Below are 19,574 nucleotides of genomic sequence, written 5' to 3'. Positions count from 1 at the left end.
TATCTTTGCACCATGTGTTGAATTTGATTTAGCACCAAATTTTGCATCCATTTTTGTGCCCATTTTTGCATCTTTTTTTGGACCATTTTTTACATCCACATTTACGTTTGATTTGTCTCCATTTTTCCCATCTCATTTTGCACCATATTTTGCGTCATTTGTTTCATCCAATTTTGCATCATTTTTAACACCATCTCTTGCATCTAATGTTACATCATTTTGAGCATCCAAATTTGCATTTATATTTGCATCTTATGTTGAGTCATGTGTTGTGTCCACCTTTGCATCTTATTTTGTGTCTAATGGTACATTCAATTTAGAGCCATTTTTTACGTCTACTTTTGTATTTGTTTTTTACACCAAGTTTTGCATCCAATTTTAAGCTATTTTATGCCCCTTTTTGCACCATTTTTTTGTGTCTACTTGTGTCCAATGTTGCACCATTATTTACACCGACTTTTTCATCCAATTTTGCATTTTTTGGTGTCTAGTTTTACATCGTTTTCACCATCCAAATTTGCATCTTTTTTGCCTCATTTTGTGTCCACATTTGCATATAATTTTGTGTCTGAGTTCGAGCCTAAATTTGCATGTGATTAGGAATCATTTTTTACATCCAATATGGCATCCTTGGTTTCACCTTTTTTCAGCCCCATTTTGCATCTTGTTTTATGTCTTTTCTTACATCTTTTTTTTTTCCTTTTTTTGCACCCAAGTTTGCATCCCAAATTTACACCATTATTTGCATCATCATTTGGCATATTAATTTGTAACGTTTTTTGCTTCTTTTTTAACGCTCAACTTTGCATCTTATTTTACATCTAGTTGTTGTCTTTTTTTGCATCTAATTTGGTGCCCATTTATGTGTCCTTGTTTTTGCCCAATTTGATATCCTTTTGTATGCCATGTTTTGTTCCCTTCTTTGTGTCAACTATTGCACAATTTTTCACTTCTAATTTAAAACACTTTGTATGTCAATTGTTTGCATTTTGTATTAATTCCTAGTTTAACATCCAATTTTGCATCCATGGTTACATCCGCATTTGACTTCTTATATAGAGTATATTTTTCTTTACATATATGACCCCCTTTATAGATTCATAGTGAAATATATGATAGTTTCTAAATATCATTAAAGCAGATATCACAATTCAAAATCATTTGTAAAGAAATTTAAGAGAAATTGACAACATCCATCCAAAAAAATAACAATGTGTCATTAACAATTTTCAAAACATGTATAAAATAGCAACATAATACTAATAAAATCAGTATTATTTTTAATCAAAACAAGTAAAATTCAAATATGATTAACAAATCAAAATATTTCATGAATATCGTTATTCTACGATAAATTAACAACATACATAAATCAAACTCATCGTATGATTACAAAATCAAAATGTCTCATTGATATAGGGTAAATTCACAACACCCATCTAAACATAACAATGTCATTCTACACAATAATTTCTTCATAAAAAACAATGCATGTGCATGCCTAGCTACCACCACCAAGATCATCCTCATGATCATCTTGACCATCCTCATTACTCTGATCCACATCATCACCAACACCGCAACTATCATCATCATCTCCTCCTTCACCACCATCATCCTCATCCTCATCCTCATCATCTCCTGATATATGTTGAACATAATTTGGATCATCGTCTTGGCAATCATTACCTATAGCATTCTGACAAAAAAAATCAATATTACATGTTAGTATTAATTACATAACACAACGCATGTTTTTGTTATACAATGTTAACCATAAAATGAGGTAAGATATAATATCTAATAGTACTAAAAAATAAAATGAAAATATGGTTTAAAAGTATATTGGAAATCCAACTAAAATTACATACCATAGAGTCCATCCAAACAACAAATTCAACCCATCTCTTTTGCTGCAGCACCTCCTTTTCCAAATGATTTGGAGGTCTTCCATATTTTAGTTCCTATCAATCAGTAAATAGGGAGAAATTAGATAACAATGACTTTCTTCTAGTACAAAATTTATTAAAAAAATATCACATGTTTAATATACTTACAAAGGTTGTTATCAGTGCTTTTAAACCTTTCTGGCCACTACGATGAGTGACTTTTGTCTTGGTTAACCTCGCCTTGGATGCCTTGTCCTTAAACATAAACCAATTCAATTTATTTTCACACAAATACATGTCTAAGATACTTATAAGTATTAATACATTCTAAATAATGTTTAATGAAAAATTCAATACCTGAATGCTCTCATTGCCGGCTTTTCTTTGTGCATCCAACTTCTCATATGATTTTACAAGTTCTTTCCATACTTTAAAAGGTATGTCAATAGGTCTTTGTTTCAGTCTTTGATCTTGAGGCATTTTTTTAATTTTTCTTGTTTGGTTAAAAATTTTGGTTAAAAAAAACCGAACAAGTAATTCACATCAATGGCATGGGGACTCTATGGATATGTGTAAAAAAATGGCTATAAAGAAAACATCCAAAAAACATATGAGCTCTCCCTTTGATGGTCACTTGGGGCATATGGCTGGAAAGGAACAACTCCATTTTTGAAAATCAAGGACAATCCTTTCTCAAAGTCCTTCCTAATATTTGCTCCAAATGTCTTAAAATGAAAAACAAAATTCAAACGTCATCCTTAAACATCTCCCTTAAATATAACGTTGGACCATAAATTCTTCATTTTTATTGTTATCGGCTCTGGAATGATTTTTCTATATGCAATTATATAATGAAATATGTGTGCACTAATGAAAAAACATTGAGTTTCATTTTTCATAATCACAAACAATGAAAAAAGAATCACACGTAACTAGCATCATTTTGGAAATTTTATATTTATTAAAAATCTTTAACATGTTTTCCTCCCATATCTCATAAAAAGGTGTGAAATTTTTTATATACTCTCCAATAAGCACTACAACAAAACCAGCGATTTGGAGGTTTTACACTAAGTTTTTCAACATCGAGCTTACTAGGGCTTGCACCACCGGGGTTATTAGTAAGAATCTCATGAGGTTTGCATAGCCATGATTATTAGAATCAAAATAGTAGGATTTGCACTAAAAAACAGTTCATAGTGCTTTCTTGCTGGGGAGAAAATCACAAGTTCAACTTCTGCAGTGCAGAGCACCGAGAGCTCGTAAGCTTTCTTCAGCAATCCACCTACGTTTGGAAAATGTAGCCTGCCTGCTGGCGATGTTCTCAATCCTCTTCCTCTGCATCTTTCCCCTCACTATTCTTGTATGTCCTCTTTCGTTTTTCCCTCCAAACAAACCCTCTCAAATTGAGAAAGCAGAACAACTCACTCGATGAGAATCCGAATCCAATTATCGCTTCTAACAATAACCCAATACGATACCAGAAGTGATTACACAAAACCTCATTGACTCTTCATTTGTTTGGAAAAGAGCCAAGCATAAACTTCTGACGAGGGTTTCCGTCTCAAGTCTGGCTCGCAGACGTCGCTTAGTCAATTGCGAGAAAAGTTTTCCACCTGCCTGTCACATACGGTTTGTCACACTATATATTAAAATAAGGTTGATCATACTAACAATAAGGTTGTATAGTGTAAAAGGAGGGCTCTCCTGACTGCATTTGGTTGGTTTATAGAAAAGATTGCTGGAATGTGTAATGTGAATGCTCTGCTAACTGTTTTTTAAGCATTTGGAAGTATTAAAACCCCCTAGGATAATTAATGTAAGACCTGTTAATTAATGTGTAAAGATGGCTATTGTCCTTGGGCTACCTTAGCTGTTCGTGTTTAGTGATCTGTGGTATTATGACTCCTCAAGTCACTATTAAACCATGAGAACCATGCCCAGGCAGACTAGTGTGACATTGTGGATGAGAACCAAAACTAGACTCCTATAACCTCCTTTTTCATCCTTTAAATTGCAGAATTAACTGACTGTTCTAGTAATCGTTCTTGAGCACCTGAAGATGTGCACCCTAAATAATAAGAATAATACCTTGTAACATATGAATAGTCCATCCTGTGCATGTAGGATATGCACATGAGGTCCAAAAAATCACTAACCAGAATACCAGGTGTTATTAAAGCCTCTACAGGTTGATATATATGAATGTTACAGTGTGCAGGAGTATGATTCAATTCCATACGAAAATACAAAACATCTGATAGGATTTCCTTATACCTCATAGGCAAACAACCATTGTCCCTTCTATAGATGAGCAGAATAAGTGCTTGGTTCTCTACACTAAATAAAGACAAAGTATAGTACTTATTGCTGACAAAATAGGATTTAAATCGCGGTTCAATTGCTTGACATTCAGCTGGTCACAGAATTGTAGAGTGCATAATCATAAGTGATGTTGCGAGCCTCATTGCTCAAAGTCTAAGGGTCTTGCGAGCCATAATCACAGCCATGTATGGAATATCTTGTGATTATGGCATTTTATGAGGTCAATTCTTGTGAAGACATTTCAGTTTATAATAAATTTTGAACCTCAACAGAGTTTTGGCAAGACCTGGCTGAGCTAGGACATCAACAACACAGCTGATATGAATGACATAATCTAGCCTCAAGAGGGAGCCTCTTTTGTTTCATCACTCTAACAATCTATGAAGTGGTGAAAGCATAACAACTTCCCCTTGAATATGACACCTAAACTGAGTACAAATCCTAAATGATGCAGCCTTTGGTGCATGTCTCTCAAAGTATCGATATTTCAAATGTTGAAAGCTCTTGTGCCCATTTGATATGCATTCGATTGCAGTTCCCCTGAAGAAAGAATCTTATAAAGGTGAGGCCATGGCCAATATGTTAGCCATATCCATTGGAGTTGCCATTGCTTGACAACTTTAGTGTGATCAGTCCCACCATGATTCACATGGGCTTCTACTCAACACTGGCTGTTGCTATTGTAAGAGTCTTCAAGCTCGTTGAACCCATAGTATTGATAAGTGTATTCTTTGGGTCTCTGGTTTTCAAATTCTGCCTATGTTTTCCTCTCAGTATCATTATTTCAAATGCTGAAAGCTCTAATTCCCATTGCTGTGTATTTGATTGTGGTTTCCCTGAAGAAAGAAGCTTATAAAGGTGAGCCCGAGGCCAATATGTTGGCCATATCCATTGGAGTTACTATTTCAGCTTATGGGGAGGCCAAGATGAATGCATGGGAGGTGATTCTCCAGTTAAGTGCAGTTGCATGTGAGACTACCCAATTGGTTCTCATACAAATTCCACGAACATCAAAAGGGATTAAGTTGAATCCCATCACATCTTTGTTGCTCCTTGTTGCCTTGTTTTTCTCAGCACCCCCTGGGCCTTAGTAGAATACCCATTTCTGATAATCAGGGTCTCTTCCTTTGATTTGGATTACATGACATTTCTGCTTGTGCCTTGGCTCTTAATCTTGCAGTGTTTCTTCTGATAGGAAAGACTTCAGCCTTGACTATGAATGTTGCTGGTCTTGTCAAGGACTGGCTGCTCATAACATAATCTTTGTCTGTAATAAATGAAAAGGTTACAGTCATAAACTTGAGTGGGTGTGGACTGGCTTTTCTGGCTGTCTGTTACTATAATCATTTGAAACTTCAAGCTCTCAAGTCCAATGACAACCAACCAACGTACCTCACAGTGCAGCTGATGCCAATGATGAAGGAGAAGGTTTGATAATGACGAGTGGGAGATTCTCAATCAGAGATTCAGAACCAGTAGAGAAAAATCAAACTCAAGCTTCAGATTAGGTATTTAGATCATTAATATTGTCTTGTGCTAGAGATTACTGTTCTTGGATTGGCTCCTCTATGCCCAGATCTATTTGCAGGGAACAGGCCAGTCATTCACAGTGAAGAAGATAATGACAAGATTAGTGTATAATGATGGACAGGATGGTGCCATGGTGCCAACCTAAATCTCAAGTAAGGAGACATCTGTTCATCAATTTGTCAAGAAGCATGGCCTACAATTCAATTGCTCTAAGCCTATCACTTCTTCCACCTGTCAAATAAATTGTTTCCTGTTTGTTTAGTTGACTATGGTTCTAATAAATATACTATTGTTTGATGTAAAAAGACAAAACAAAACAAAAAATATGGAAAGTTGTGACCCCATTTTCTAACTACAAATTGAAATCGGATTACCATAGTGACCACCTCTGCTTATTGGAATCAAAAAGGGGGTGGGTTATGCACAATCCTCCGTATCATTTTCTATTACCAGAGATAATTAAAGCCACCCTAAACTCAAGTCTTAACTATGCTGATAGGGTGTTTGGGGAGGGGGATCCCTTACCAACCCACTATAATCTGCACAAAAGCATCCTAAGAACATATGCAAAATGCTCTCCTATCATCTAATGTCCAAGCAAGGAAACTCTTGAAAATATTATCTCTGCTCTGCTGAATGTAGGGCTAGTCTAATAGGTGAAAGGTGCCATACTCTGGATCAGTCTGGAGCTGGTTTACCCCTAATGGGTGGAAGGTGCCATACTCTGGATCAGTCAAAGGTATCTACTCTGGAGCTAGCTTCTTTTGTTTTACAGGGTTGCCATACTTTGGATCTGCAAAGTATCTGTCTGGGTCCATAACTCGCTCTGATTATGTATGGCCTAGTCTAATAGGTGGAAGGTGTCATACTCTGGATCAGTCTGGAGCTGATTTACCCCTAATGGGTGGAAGGCGCCATACTCTGGATCTGTCTGGAGCTGGTCCATAACTCGGTCTGATTATGTATGATCTGTAACCTAATATGGCACAACCCCGAACAGGCATCAAAGATGTTGATTGACCACCAAGGCAGAAGGTTGAGGTGAGATCCCATCTAAAGTTGGAAGGAAAGAAACTATGGATAAAATCTTGGCTGCTCCTCTGAATCCGGGGTAGAATAACAGTTAGGAAGTACCCTGTGTAAATGATGAAACAACATAGAAATGCTCCCTTAGTGCTTCCAGATGTATACCAATTAATGAGCATTCAAGTGTTATTTCAAATATGAATCAAATTTGAAACAATGTCAAAATTTTCCAAAATTCAAGAGAGCAGTGCTGTAAATGAAATCAAAGTTTAGATTCCAACATACAATGGTCAAACTAGTGCCAAATAAACACATTAATGATGTTCAGATATGACAGAAAGACACCAGCACCAAAGCACAAGACTATGTATGTAAAACAATGCATCCACAATAATAATAATAAAAAATAAAAATAAAAAATAGAAGATATATACTAGTTCCAAAACAAGAAAGTTTACATAACAATGATGCAAATAAACCCAAAGTTTGATCATTCAGGACGTTAGCATGATCTCAAGAATTCTGCAGTAAAAGCTAGTACTTGAACTCCTAGTAACAGAAGATAGAACCAGTGTGATGCTAGTATTATTGAGTGGATGTTTGGGCTGTTATCAGCACTGATTTAGTTTTGGATATACCTGAGATATCAGTCATGCAAAAATTTCAAAAAGGAAACGTTTTGACAGAGCAGAGTGTGATCTGGTTGCAGAGTAGCAAACCTTGTTCATAAATTCCAAAGGGCAGAGAGATAGGCTTGTTCATGCGTTAATGTGAGTCTTTAGAAGATGTATCAAGCTATAAAATACCAAACCCATCATGAATACTTGCAGATTAGAATAATGTGATCTCAAACTCCAGACATCGAACTTCAATAACATAGATCATTCCAATTATATTAGTCAAATTGTTCATCTTGTTTTGGCATGACTCTGTCCTTGGAGATGTTCTCTGTTGCTAGATTTATCAGAATGATTGCAAGAAAGCAATGGAAACAGGCTAAAAATTAAACTGTTTATGCAGTCAATTGTTCCATCATGAAAGTGACTTGGAAGGCGTGGATCTCATGCATTTGAATGTTATGATGAGCAATAAATGATTATTATGCCATTTTGTGTTTTTATCTCTCATAAACAGATTCAGATCTGAAAAGAATTAGATTTGTAGCCCTGAACGTCAAGCAATTAGGGCAGAATTTATTCAACTTGCCAAGCAAGTTGTTCACCTTGATTTAGGGTCGACGCTTCTGTAATGTGTAGATCAAGAAAATGGTGCAACACTTACCCTAAATCCTTAGTATGTGAACTTACACAGGAACTAATGGAAATTTCAAGCCTCCTGCAAACAATTCTGCCTAAGGATAACGCAAATGACAAAAAGGTAATTTGTATCAACAGGATGACCAATGTCAAATATTTTTTTTTGGGAAGATTAGAAAACAGCCAGTCATGATTTTGGCAAAACTGAAAAATCAGTTGCCAGTCAGAAGATGCATATATTTTTGCCTAATTAATATATACATTTTTTTTCTTTGAAAAAAAAAAAGTCAAATATTATGTAGAATATTACAAGAAGGAACATAGGTTATCAATAAATGGATTCCAGCTATAACTGTGAAAAAAATTATTAACCTCGGAACCATTCTGCAATCACAAGAAATTAACATAAAAGCCACTTATCCCTGCCTGATAAATAAAATAAAAAAAAAATTAAGAAAAATCTCATCCAAGACTTTCACAATGAACTCTGGGAGCAAGAGTAAATCAAATTGAAATTGACCAGCCTCTGCTTTTTTCAATCTTAGAGGAAGTACTAAAGAATTTACAAACCGTTTCTCTGTTTTAAACATCTTATACACTCCAAGATAATTGAAAATTATTCCATTTAACCTGGGATATAGATCAGGACAGACCAATCCTGTAAAATACAATAGCAGTAGATTGAATAAACCATTAACTTGGGGAGGATGAAAAGAATATTTAGTTCCACAGAATTCTATAGAAAGAATAGGAAGTTCCACAAAATTGTAAAATAGAATTCATGGAATGCTAGATGACCAGTCTACAAATCACTTTTATTTAGCTTAGTTTATTTATTAGTGAAAAGTAACCTTAACTCAGCTGCAAACAATTGTATCTTAGGCAACTACTCTCCATGGTCAGTCCAAATGGTGAATAGAATTCATACTTGCAATGTTCAGAAAGGTTCAAATCTCATGGGGATTATACTGGCCTTGACTCATGAGGACTTCTCACTCTATTCAATGAAGCAAAATAACTTGAGACAACTGCAAGCAACTAACTTGTTTCTGCCTTTCTGGAAAAAGTAATTGAACTCGAATTGTACCACCTTGCTGCAGCAAACACATAGTTAGAAAGCTATGTCGCACTGGCTTTGGGACGGGGGTAGCAGGGATGGTGGGTAAGTTTCCGGAACCACCAGAGTGCACCCCCAAATTTTTCAGGGGACAGAAAGTTGGAGATGGCAATAATATATAAATTATTTTATATATTAAATAATAATAGTAATAGTAATCATAAATATTTAAAATTTTGAAAATAATAAAATATTAAATATAATAATAATAATATTTTTTCTTAATTCACCACGATAAATATAAAACATTTAAATAAATTCCAATTGCAAATAAGAAACACTGTGAATAAGAATTTAAATAAATTCAAAGAGAAAATTTAAATAGATCCCAAAAGCCGCCGTTGATGCCCACCCCCCTGACACTGATAAAGATTATAAATACAGTCAGGGATAAGAATTGCAGAGGAATAGCAAGTATTGACTGAGAGTATGATGCACTGGAGTCTGTGAGTGCCAGCGCCGCAGAAAGGAATTGCTGAGAACAATTTTAGAATGATATGCTGAGATGACAGGTAGGATTTAGAAAATTAGAAGCAGGTAGGATTTAGACTTCAGGCAGGTGCAGGGATGGATGGTTATATTATATATATATATATATATATATATATAATATTATACTTGATGTCAGTAGGTTCAAGGGTCAGTTGACTGTCCCAGATATTTTTGTGAGGGACGGATTGGGAATGCCCTAGAAGTTCCCATGTCTCCAATGATGCCCCCAGCTATTCTGGGACATTCCCAAGCCATTTTTAAGTCCCCAAAACACTGGAATGCAGGGTACAAGGGATTTGTCATCAGGCACATGTTGACTCTCCATGCAACATAGTTGGAAAGTAAGAGAGATATGGGAGACACGAGTTGAAAAAAAAAAAAATAAAAAAAAAAGAGTCTGAAGTACAAGTTAATTACAAAAATGTAGATGAAAGTAAGAATGACCAAAAATTCTTTCAGTACGAATGACCAAAAACACTCCAGTGGTATTTCATTAAAGAACATAAGTTTATTATTTTGAATCCTGACTGTCTTCTCCCATATAATCAACTTCTAAAAGGTTAAAAATTCCTCTAATGTTTAGCAAACAGACAAGTTGCTGAGTCGAGAGAACAAAGGAAGGCAAGTAGCATCTGTCTCCCTCTCAACCCTGCACATCCTACCCCGCACCTAGAATGGTTTCGCTTACTGTAGAGGAGATTCTGTAGCACATAAACAAAAAACTTAAGAGCCACCCTTATTGTCTTTAGCATAAACACTCTCAATAACGAAAAAGAATTTGACTTTGTGTTTAAAATGGCAAATGCATGATGTAGAAGTAGTTTTAGATAAGCTAACTCTAGCTGCTTAGTACTTACTAGATTAGGAATGACTGCCACAGGTTATTCATGGATATAAATTTTAAGATAATGTGTTGGATAGCAAAAGGTTAGAATATGATTTTTATTAGTATATTTGTTGTACTTTGAACTGCAGCATTTTGCTTGGAACTGGATACAACTTACGCTTAATTAATTAAGATAAGCTAACTATAGCTGATTAGTAGAATGGGGACGACTTTCAGTGGTTGTTAATAGTAAATTAAAAGTTGGATGAAAAAGTGTTAGAATGAAACTTTTATAAGTTTAGGTTTGTTGTACTTTGAGCTGCAATATTTACTCAGAACTAAATAAAACTTATGCCTGATTAACAGCACATGCAACAAAATATTCAATATGAACATATAAGGGTTTAAACCAGGAATTTCAAGTAAGGAGATGTTAAAGTCCTCTCTTTTTTTGAAAGATGTAAAGCAATGAAAAATATAGCACATACTCAGAATCAACAGGGGAAACCATTATTATCCTCATTTTGTACAAGTTGTATTTTAATAAAATCTTAATTACCCCAAAAATCAAAGCATGCAGCATGAAACGATATTGAAGACGACTGTGCTGAGATATTATCTAAACAGCACTGTTGAATGAAAAGAGATTCAAACTTCCTAATGCCAATCATTTTCTGGGAATGGAACCTAAGCAACATTAAGCTAATTAAGACTCAAAATTTCTGTATTTAAATTTCATAGACAATTTAATTCCTCCAGAGCAGATGGCTTCTCATTGACTTGAAGTGTTTTGAGCTGTATTTTTCACTCAATTTAGGTTCAGCGAGTCATACGATTAGCCCTTGTCACATGCCAGCCAGAGGTCACAAGTTCAAACTGTGCAGAATCAGCAATTGCAAAAGTAAACCTCTCAACGAGCCACTCAGTTCTGCACTTCAACATGTTACATAACACACAAAAGTTCTCGCATTATCTAGAAGCGTGATGATTCATGTTTACAGCCCTAAATTTGATCAACTTAGCAAATCGTTAACAACAAAGACTCAACGAGAACCCTTTTAACATAATGCTACAATTCATTTGAAGGTAAAGCTCAACCTACATGCATAAAACTTCAAATAACATAACAATCAACCCTCAACATAGCATGATAGCCCTTTACACATGCCAGCCAGAGGTGACGAGATCAAGCCCTGGGGTCACCGATTGCCAAAGGCAACATCTCAATGACCTAACAAGTTATGTTCTTTCCGCCACTGTGATCAAAAACTTCTAGGATTTTCTATCTAGCGACTTCATTGATTATCTGTGAAGTTAAGACAGGCTATCCTGATATTTGAACTTTTACCCATGGAAATTAATCTTTCATTCGAAAGGAACACTTCAGTGATTATCTATGAACTTAGGACAGGCTGTCGTGATATTTTAGTTTCACACACGGCCATAGAGTTTTGCTTTTAAATGAATACCTCATTGATTATCTCTAAAGTTAGGACAGGCCGTTGTGATATTGGAAGTTTTAAGCATCGAACCGCGCTTTGCTTTTAAAGAAATTGAAATGCTACGTCGGAAGTGATTGTTATCAGGTTTACAGATCCAGTGTAAAAAACATTGGGATTAAATGTTAGAAGTCTAGGATGTAGTGATTTCATGCACTATATTTTTTTAAGTTAGGACGGGCTTAATAAACCTCTAGAATTGTCTAGATGATTAAATCATCGCCTAAATTCGATCTGCATAACTCGAAGAAAACCGTTTTGGGCAAAAAAAAATGCAATTCATTTTAAGGCAAAGCTCAACTTCCATGCTTGAAACCTGAAATATCATAACCTGTCCTAACTTTACAATTTATCAAAGAAATCACTACATTCTGAACTCATCAAGAGAACTAACGCTTCGCATTTCATTTTTGAAAATCATTCGTCACAGGCTATCTCTAAAACGCAACAAGAACCTCTTTATCGCGAATTCTTTTAAAGGAAAAAGCTCAATTTTCTTGAAAATATAAATAACGCAACAGCATGCCCTAACTTGAAAAATGATCCATGAAATCGGTACCTGGGAAGCTTGAACGAGCTCGTCCAGGGAAGCCGGAGGTGGCAGCTGCTGCTGCTTCTGGCTGTGATAGACCGTGCCCAGTTTCTCTTTAACTCCATGTTTGCTGAGTGAAAACCCTCGCAGCTTCCTCAGAGAAGACTTCATTTTCGCTACAGAGATTTTATGCTTCAGAAACAAAACCTCGAATCACCGTCTTAAAATGCAGAAAACCCCCCCCGTCCTGAATCTGTCCGAACTCCATTACGCAAACCTCGCAATAGCCCCTCTGAAACGGTCAAGACATTATTGAGGGTCTTGGTATGAACGGGCATGCTGAAAATGCTCTTGGGATCTTTTCTCAAATGGAGCACAGTGGCGTGAAGCCAACCTACATCACATTCGTGGGTGTTTTGACTGCATGCAGTCATGCCACAACATCTCTGTCAAGACATTTTGTCAAACAATAGACGTGCCATTTCAATACTTGCACATTTCGAATAGAGATCTGTGAGGGAGGTATCTACAAAGATGTTGATCTCAATCTCATTTCTAATCATGTAACTATGCACACACTTACCTCGTTGAAGAGCTTCGACCTATGTACATGCTCGGAGAACACTAACCATAGTAACGGGACCCGGTACCACCTCCTCTAGCAGCATTTGATGGAAAAGCGTCAATGCCTCATAGGCATGTCCATTCTGAGAATATCCAACAATCATAGAGTTCCATGACACCAAATCTCTCTCACACATTTTGTTAAACACTTGGCGTGCGTTCTCTATACTTCCACATTTTGCATATAGAGCAAGAAGGGCGTTCCCCACAAATAGATTGCAATCCAATCCGGCTCTTATTATAAAATGATGAACCTTCATCCCCTTCAGAATAAAGGGAAGAATGAGTTCATCGGGCTGTATGCCTTTCTGCCGCATTTGGGAATAGAGTAGGAGGGCTTCCTCACAGGGTCCATTCATGGCGTACCCTCTGATGGGCACATTCCATAAAACACAGTCCCGTTTAGGGGAATTTTCAAAAACCAGTCGTGCATAATTCATGCGGTCGACTTTGTATAGAGGTTTATTAGTTTGCTTAGCAAGAAAATATTTCCATGAAACCCAAATCTGAATATGTGTGTACAAGCTTGCAAATATGAAGCCACACCTTCGTAAGTATCAATAACGACGTTTGGCTTCTGTGTCTGTTTCTGTTTGTCAGTGGTTTTGCATTTAATGGTAGTGGAAGCTACAGTTGGGCTACGACAATGGATGAGATAGGCATCGCCATTGATGTTGATGTTAGAGTGTGCATGAATATTTACATGCTCTTCCTTTTTAAGTATGTGACGAAATTCTGCTAAGTTGGAGGTTGCACAAGGTAGGATTGTATGTGCCAATTCCATTCTTCAACTGAGGGGACGAGAAAGACACCCCATGTATTTATTTCCAAATTAGTAATTAGTATACGGTAAGCTTCTTCACACTCATAATACAGGGAACCCTTAATGCAAGAAATGTTACATGTAGAAAGCGAGAATAGCTAGAGTTTTTATTTTTTATCGGGAGAGGAGAATACATAAAATTGCAGAAATGTTACATTGGAAAGCGAGAATAGCTAGAGTTTTTCTTCTTACAAGGAGAGGAGAATTTGAGAAATTTTATATTGGAGCAATACTTAACAACACTCTTAATTGGGGTTTAGTGGGCTTTGGGTCCAGATTTTGAACCAAAGCTCTGATACCATGTGTAAGGGCCTGTTTCCTATTATGAGAGCCTCAACCTATTATACACTAATAGATCTATTTTCTCGCTGGTTTAAAAGTTAAAAATAAAAGAACTTGTTGGTCTTCTCACATAGCTTTAAACATTTAACATCTTATCATTTTATCATAAGCAACATAAGTTAAGGTGAGCATTCTATTGATATCAACTTGACAAGAGTAGTCCAGGGAAAAATACCTGTTCCAGCGGTTGATGATGATATCTTTGTCTTATAGCTCCAGCTGAACGCTCCTTCTGATCGACCCAACCGGATTTACCTCCCAGCCAACTAGGAAATAAATTCCTAGCCCAGGAAACCTCCACAGGTTCCCTAGCCCTCCGTGCCCAAGTCCAACCAGATATAGTGTGTCCTCAAGAAAAATGTGCAAAACTAGATAATGATACTTTCCTCCTCTCAAACCCAAGAAACCTCCACAGGTTTCCAAGGTCTCCAAAAATCATAACAAGGCCAAACAATCACAACCAACCCCCACAATCCTAAGCAAGACTCCAACTCCCCCTTTTCTTCCTTCCCCTTCCCTTTTTATACCCTCTTTCCTCAACCACCTCTCATTAATGTCATTAACTCTCACCCATCCTTGGTTGACTTCTCTTCTAAGCTAGGAGTACATTTGGAATTGTGACATGAATATAAAATTGAGAATTTAATGGGAAAGGATCATGTCTTCTCCCAAGTAATCTGAAAAGTACATTTGGGAATGTGAAGTGTAATTACATGGAGAGGACCATGTCTTCTCCTTAGTAAATGTGAGGGTACATTGGGGAATGTGAAATGAATAAATATATATTGATGATAAGATGGAGAGGACCATGTCTTCTCCTTAGTAAATGTGAGGGTACATTGGGGAATGTGAAATGAATAAATATATATTGATGATAAGATGGAGAGGACCATGTCTTCTCCTTTGTAAATGTGAGGGTACATTGGGGAATGTGAAATGAATAAATATATATTGATGATAAGATGGAGAGGACTATGTCTTCTCCCAAGTAAATGTGAGGGTACATTGGGGAATGTGAAATGAATAAATATATTTTGAATTAATGGAAGGAGACCATATCCTACATAATATTCAAATTGAGAAGGTAAGTGGGGAATTTGAATAATGGAAATCATAAATTTATTTTAGACCAATATTTCTCAATATTTTCAGATAATGTAAATATTAACACAATTTGTAGGATAAGATTTAAGTGGGGCATTACAGTTTTGATGTAGTTTTTGCCTTGAAAAATGATTATTGTGATTGTAATGGTGAGAAATTATTCTATAAACAGTGTTAAGTGTTATTTAGAATAAATGAGAAATTCTTTTTGAATATATAAGACTAATCTTTGAGAGAATAGATATATATTCCCTAATTATCACATAAACAAGGGGTTAATCTTGCATTTAGTGCTTTATCTCTGTAGAGTTTCGCTAAACAAAGGGAATACCTCCTCCTGCGTGACTTCGATTGTCCCTCCCTCTTACAGGATTGCAAAGCATTAAGAATTGAATCTTCTTTATTTTAAAGATGTAGTCTTGTCGAATATACCAAAAACATAGTAGGATTCTTTCATTATTGACAAAATCAAGCACATGTGCAAGGGAAGTATTCATCTATGGATGGTTAACAAGTTCATTAATAACTACAAGCAAACGCTTCAAACTATGTATTTAATGATCTCTAGTCATCATCTAAAGAGTTCAAGAATCAAATCAATTCCAACCTAAGTTCTAAGTATATGGTAAACCTCTACTCTAGAGGTTCTATTATTGTAAAATTTCACAACTATGGAAGTTGTGGCAAGGTCTCAAAGGAGGGACTTTCTTTTTGGGGCAAAACTAACCTTTTTTCAAAAGATAGTTTCTATAATTGAATCCATCTTCAATATCCATTTCTTCAACCCCACTCTGCCGGATTTGAATATTGAATCCCCCCTACTTATTTTGGGATGAGATGATCTTTCAAAAGCCAACATAAATATATTGGGGACTTACAACAATATACAAACTAAGCAAGGAAGGGTATACACACATGTGTTAGAATTTGAATTGAAGTTGACTTGAGCAAAGGTATAACAATGCATATTTAATTAAATATTGGTGATTTTAACAACCACGTCCATTAGATTAAAATAATGATACTTTATGTGTATCTATATGCAAAGACAAAATACTTGAAAGGCACCTTCCCAACAACAAAGGTCATTATAAGAAAAATGGAAAAATAACAAGTTGATGGGTGGTATGATTGAATGAAGAATCAAAGGGCAAGAAAGAAGAGACATCCAAGTTTAGTCCTAATAAAAGATGTTATGGCCCCTTCCAAGGAGTGCGTTATTAAGAGGGACACAAACATGATCATGGAGTCTGTGCTAAAGTCTTATGGGAGAAATAGGAAGCATGTGAATGAGATATTATGGATTTCAAAAGAGAAATCATGTTATTCAATCCAATAGAAGCAAGGGGATTGGTGCTACTTGAGACTCCATAAGCTCTAAATCAATTGGTGAAAGCAAGAAGTCTAAAAGATAAATGCAAAGAAAGGAATATCCATCTATGTACAAATCTACAATAAATAAATTCAAAATTATACAGTGTTTCCATATAGACAATGTTAGGTCCCTATAACACTAGTGATTCCCCCATTACTAGTGTCATTGTGGCCCTTACTGTTATTGTTGTGCCCTTATTGTCCCCATATTGTTATTATTGTGCCCCATAGAAGCCCACTATTGTTATTTTTGTGCCCTTATATTATTATTGTTATGTTGACTTTGATTATATTGTGACCCCTTAGACTCCTATATATAGAAATGAGGCTTTGTCATTTGTATCATCCAATAATTGTTCTTTTGTGTAATGTAAAGGAGGTTGCCCCCTCGAAGAAGCTGATTTCTAAGTTGTTGATCTATCTTTTCTATCTTTTTGTGAGTTGGTTTCATAACAGACAACCTAGGTTTGAACCCTAAAAAGTGTAGGGTCTTTGTGAGTGTTTGTGAGGGAATGTGTTTGACATCACATAATTGGATTCCCTTCATCATCAAAGAGACATGTGTCCCAAAAGTCAATTTGGTTTAAGTGGATGTTAATATGATACATTGTATATTTTCTGAGGGTAGTAGCACAATTGGAAAAAAGCATGTTGGCAAGCCCTTGTGTATCCAAGTGATCGAAAGTTCAATCCCCCAGACATATCTCACCAATTGAACTTAAAAAAAATATGATACATTGTATATTGCAAAGCCATTAAGTTAAGTAATGACCTTGGCTAACCCAAATATTTAATTAGAATTTAAGCTCAAACACAACATTAGAAATGAAACCTTCACTCTAGATCTAAGGATATAGGGGTCAACATTGGATATTGGATACAAGACAAGGTGATCAAATGTATCTCTTGGACTAGCATTTTTTACAAAGGAATACAAATTTTAATGCTTATATTAACATGTATGTATAATATAATAATGAAACAGTCACTCTTTAGTTCATGGATAAAAGTGTTGGTGTGGAAGGAAATCTCGAGGGATGTGTCACTATAGTCATAAAAATTTCATTTATTGTGGCACATGGAGAACTTATTAATTGGGTGTAGCTTTAAAAATTGATAGGAGTGTTATCCTCCCCACCTAACTGCAATTCCTACAAATGACATATTTAGTGATTAATGAGTATATTGTTGTAATAATTTTGAACCCTGTGTTAAGAAATCCCTATGCAATCCAATTTAACTTATGTACCATCCTCAAAATGAGGAGAAGTCATTTGTGGGTTTCCTTAGAATGTGTATTTCAAGGAAGAATGTGTACTTTGTCGATATGTTGAAAGGTTTTACGGTCTTTGTGTTTTAGTGTACCATGTCATGTTTGGCATTGAGCGTTGGGTGTGTTGGAAGCCAACTCTTGGTAAACTCAAATACACTTGTCCTAAGGAGGGAGTTGGGGTTTTAAGGTTCTCTGGTTGTAAAAGCTTTCAAAGTCAATGTTTTTCATCCTCTTCTTGCATATTGCAGCCTCAAGGCCATTCGATGAGTTGGTGGTCATGCTTAAGGTTTTCATCCTATTCTTGCATTGTGCTTAAGGTTGATTGGTACCTTGTTCCATGAATTATGATCAACTTTGGGTCCTCTTTCAGTAGACACCTCCTAGCCACAGTATTAAAAGCAACATATTGGTTTCCTTTACTAATTTTAGCTTGTAATAAATTTAGATGTAATGGTTGTCACACGCGTTCATATACAACTACCTCATAACAAAGCTAACACAAGCACTTCTACCCATGCCTACATCACATCACAGAGGAGGAATCAATCAATATTATTCAATATCCCGCATTTGAGTATCCCTCCTTTGAGGATTCAATCCAACATTTATGGAGATCAGGTCATCCATTTACAATAACTAGCTTTGCCATATAGCATGTTCATATTCCTATTGTCATGGCCGAAAGTACCACCGACATATATCTTATGCAATACGAATAAATAATTAGAACGCCTCAATGGATGCAATTCATCCTATAATGCATAATGCATATATTAGATAACCCGAACCATAGGCTCTACCGTTTCAAAACAAAATCATTTATCATACATAATCAATAATCCGTCTGCCACAGTTGCATGACACGTTAACATGTGTATCTTAGGGATTATGCACAATTAATCAGAAGCGCAGCATTGGATGCATAGCACAAATAACTTGTACCATAGTTTATACAGTCGAGCCTTAACCACAATTAACAAATTTGCATAGCGGCTCAAGCACGACTATTCACTATCTTAACAAAAGACAGGTTAACACCAATTCTACATAAGATCCACATACTGTGATTGTAATTAGAATTTCATTTATGTGCATCCATAAAATCATCTCATTAACGCCACATGCAGTGCATTTAAAACTCAAGCAAATTCTCTCATATGCTAAGGAATTTATAACATAGAGGGTAAGAAACCAACATACAGAACAATCCATGCAAGTGAGTCAAACTAGATCAAAAGAGAGAACGACACTTGGAAAACAGAGAACCGCTACCCAACCTAGAAATGACTCTTCAGTTCACCACCGAGTCGAGGTTCTTGCCATGGATCAACCGCCTCCAATTGATCTATGCAATGGGTATTTAATACCTTCTTTCATGATATGGTTTCCATTAGCGGTGTCTCGCTTTTATGGATCTTTTTATCCATTTGCGTAGGCTTATCTCATAAAAGCTCACCTTTCTCTCCCATGAGGATTTTCCTCATAGAAGATTGCCTTTCTCTCCCGCACAACTTTTATGTTTTTATCAATGGATATTTATCT

General features: G+C 35.9%; 2 protein-coding genes across 2 annotated transcripts; both read right to left on the bottom strand.

The window, feature by feature from the left end:
• Positions 1-1,362: 1,362 nt before the first annotated feature.
• On the bottom strand, positions 1,363-13,668 carry LOC149203402 (uncharacterized). Its single transcript, XM_089400187.1, has 5 exons — positions 13,076-13,668; positions 12,520-12,912; positions 2,058-2,144; positions 1,872-1,964; positions 1,363-1,699 (listed from the first exon to the last, which is right to left on the bottom strand). The coding sequence occupies exons 2-5, from the start codon at positions 12,661-12,663 to the stop codon at positions 1,502-1,504; spliced, it is 522 nt and encodes a 173-aa protein (XP_089256313.1). The 5' UTR covers positions 12,664-12,912; positions 13,076-13,668; the 3' UTR covers positions 1,363-1,501.
• Positions 12,714-13,556, bottom strand: LOC149203403 (pentatricopeptide repeat-containing protein At3g22690-like). The gene is made up of 2 exons (XM_089401857.1): positions 13,122-13,556; positions 12,714-12,938 (listed from the first exon to the last, which is right to left on the bottom strand). Exons 1-2 carry the CDS (start codon positions 13,554-13,556, stop codon positions 12,714-12,716), a joined length of 660 nt encoding a protein of 219 aa, XP_089257983.1.
• Positions 13,669-19,574: the final 5,906 nt, after the last annotated feature.

Source organism: Pinus tabuliformis, chromosome 2_1 (genome assembly GCF_031772625.1).
Source record: "Pinus tabuliformis cultivar Carrire ecotype Pingquan chromosome 2_1, CPIR1, whole genome shotgun sequence".
NCBI classification, from domain to species: Eukaryota; Viridiplantae; Streptophyta; class Pinopsida; order Pinales; family Pinaceae; genus Pinus; species Pinus tabuliformis.
Note: the sequence above shows the minus strand (reverse complement) of the source record. Positions and strands in the feature narration are given on the sequence as shown.

Coding starts and splice junctions, on each gene's coding strand:
- LOC149203402 (XM_089400187.1), bottom strand. CDS start 12,663: ATGAAGTCTTCTCTGAGGAAGCTGCGAGGGTTTTCACTCAGCAAACAT. Junction 2,145..12,519: donor AGCTCGTTCAAGCTTCCCAG/GTACCGATTTCA, acceptor TTTATGTTTAAG/GACAAGGCATCCAAGGCGAG. Junction 1,700..1,871: donor TTGTTTGGATGGACTCTATG/GTATGTAATTTT, acceptor TTTTTTTGTCAG/AATGCTATAGGTAATGATTG.
- LOC149203403 (XM_089401857.1), bottom strand. CDS start 13,556: ATGAATTATGCACGACTGGTTTTTGAAAATTCCCCTAAACGGGACTGT. Junction 12,939..13,121: donor TACCGGGTCCCGTTACTATG/GTTAGTGTTCTC, acceptor ATGTCTTGACAG/AGATGTTGTGGCATGACTGC.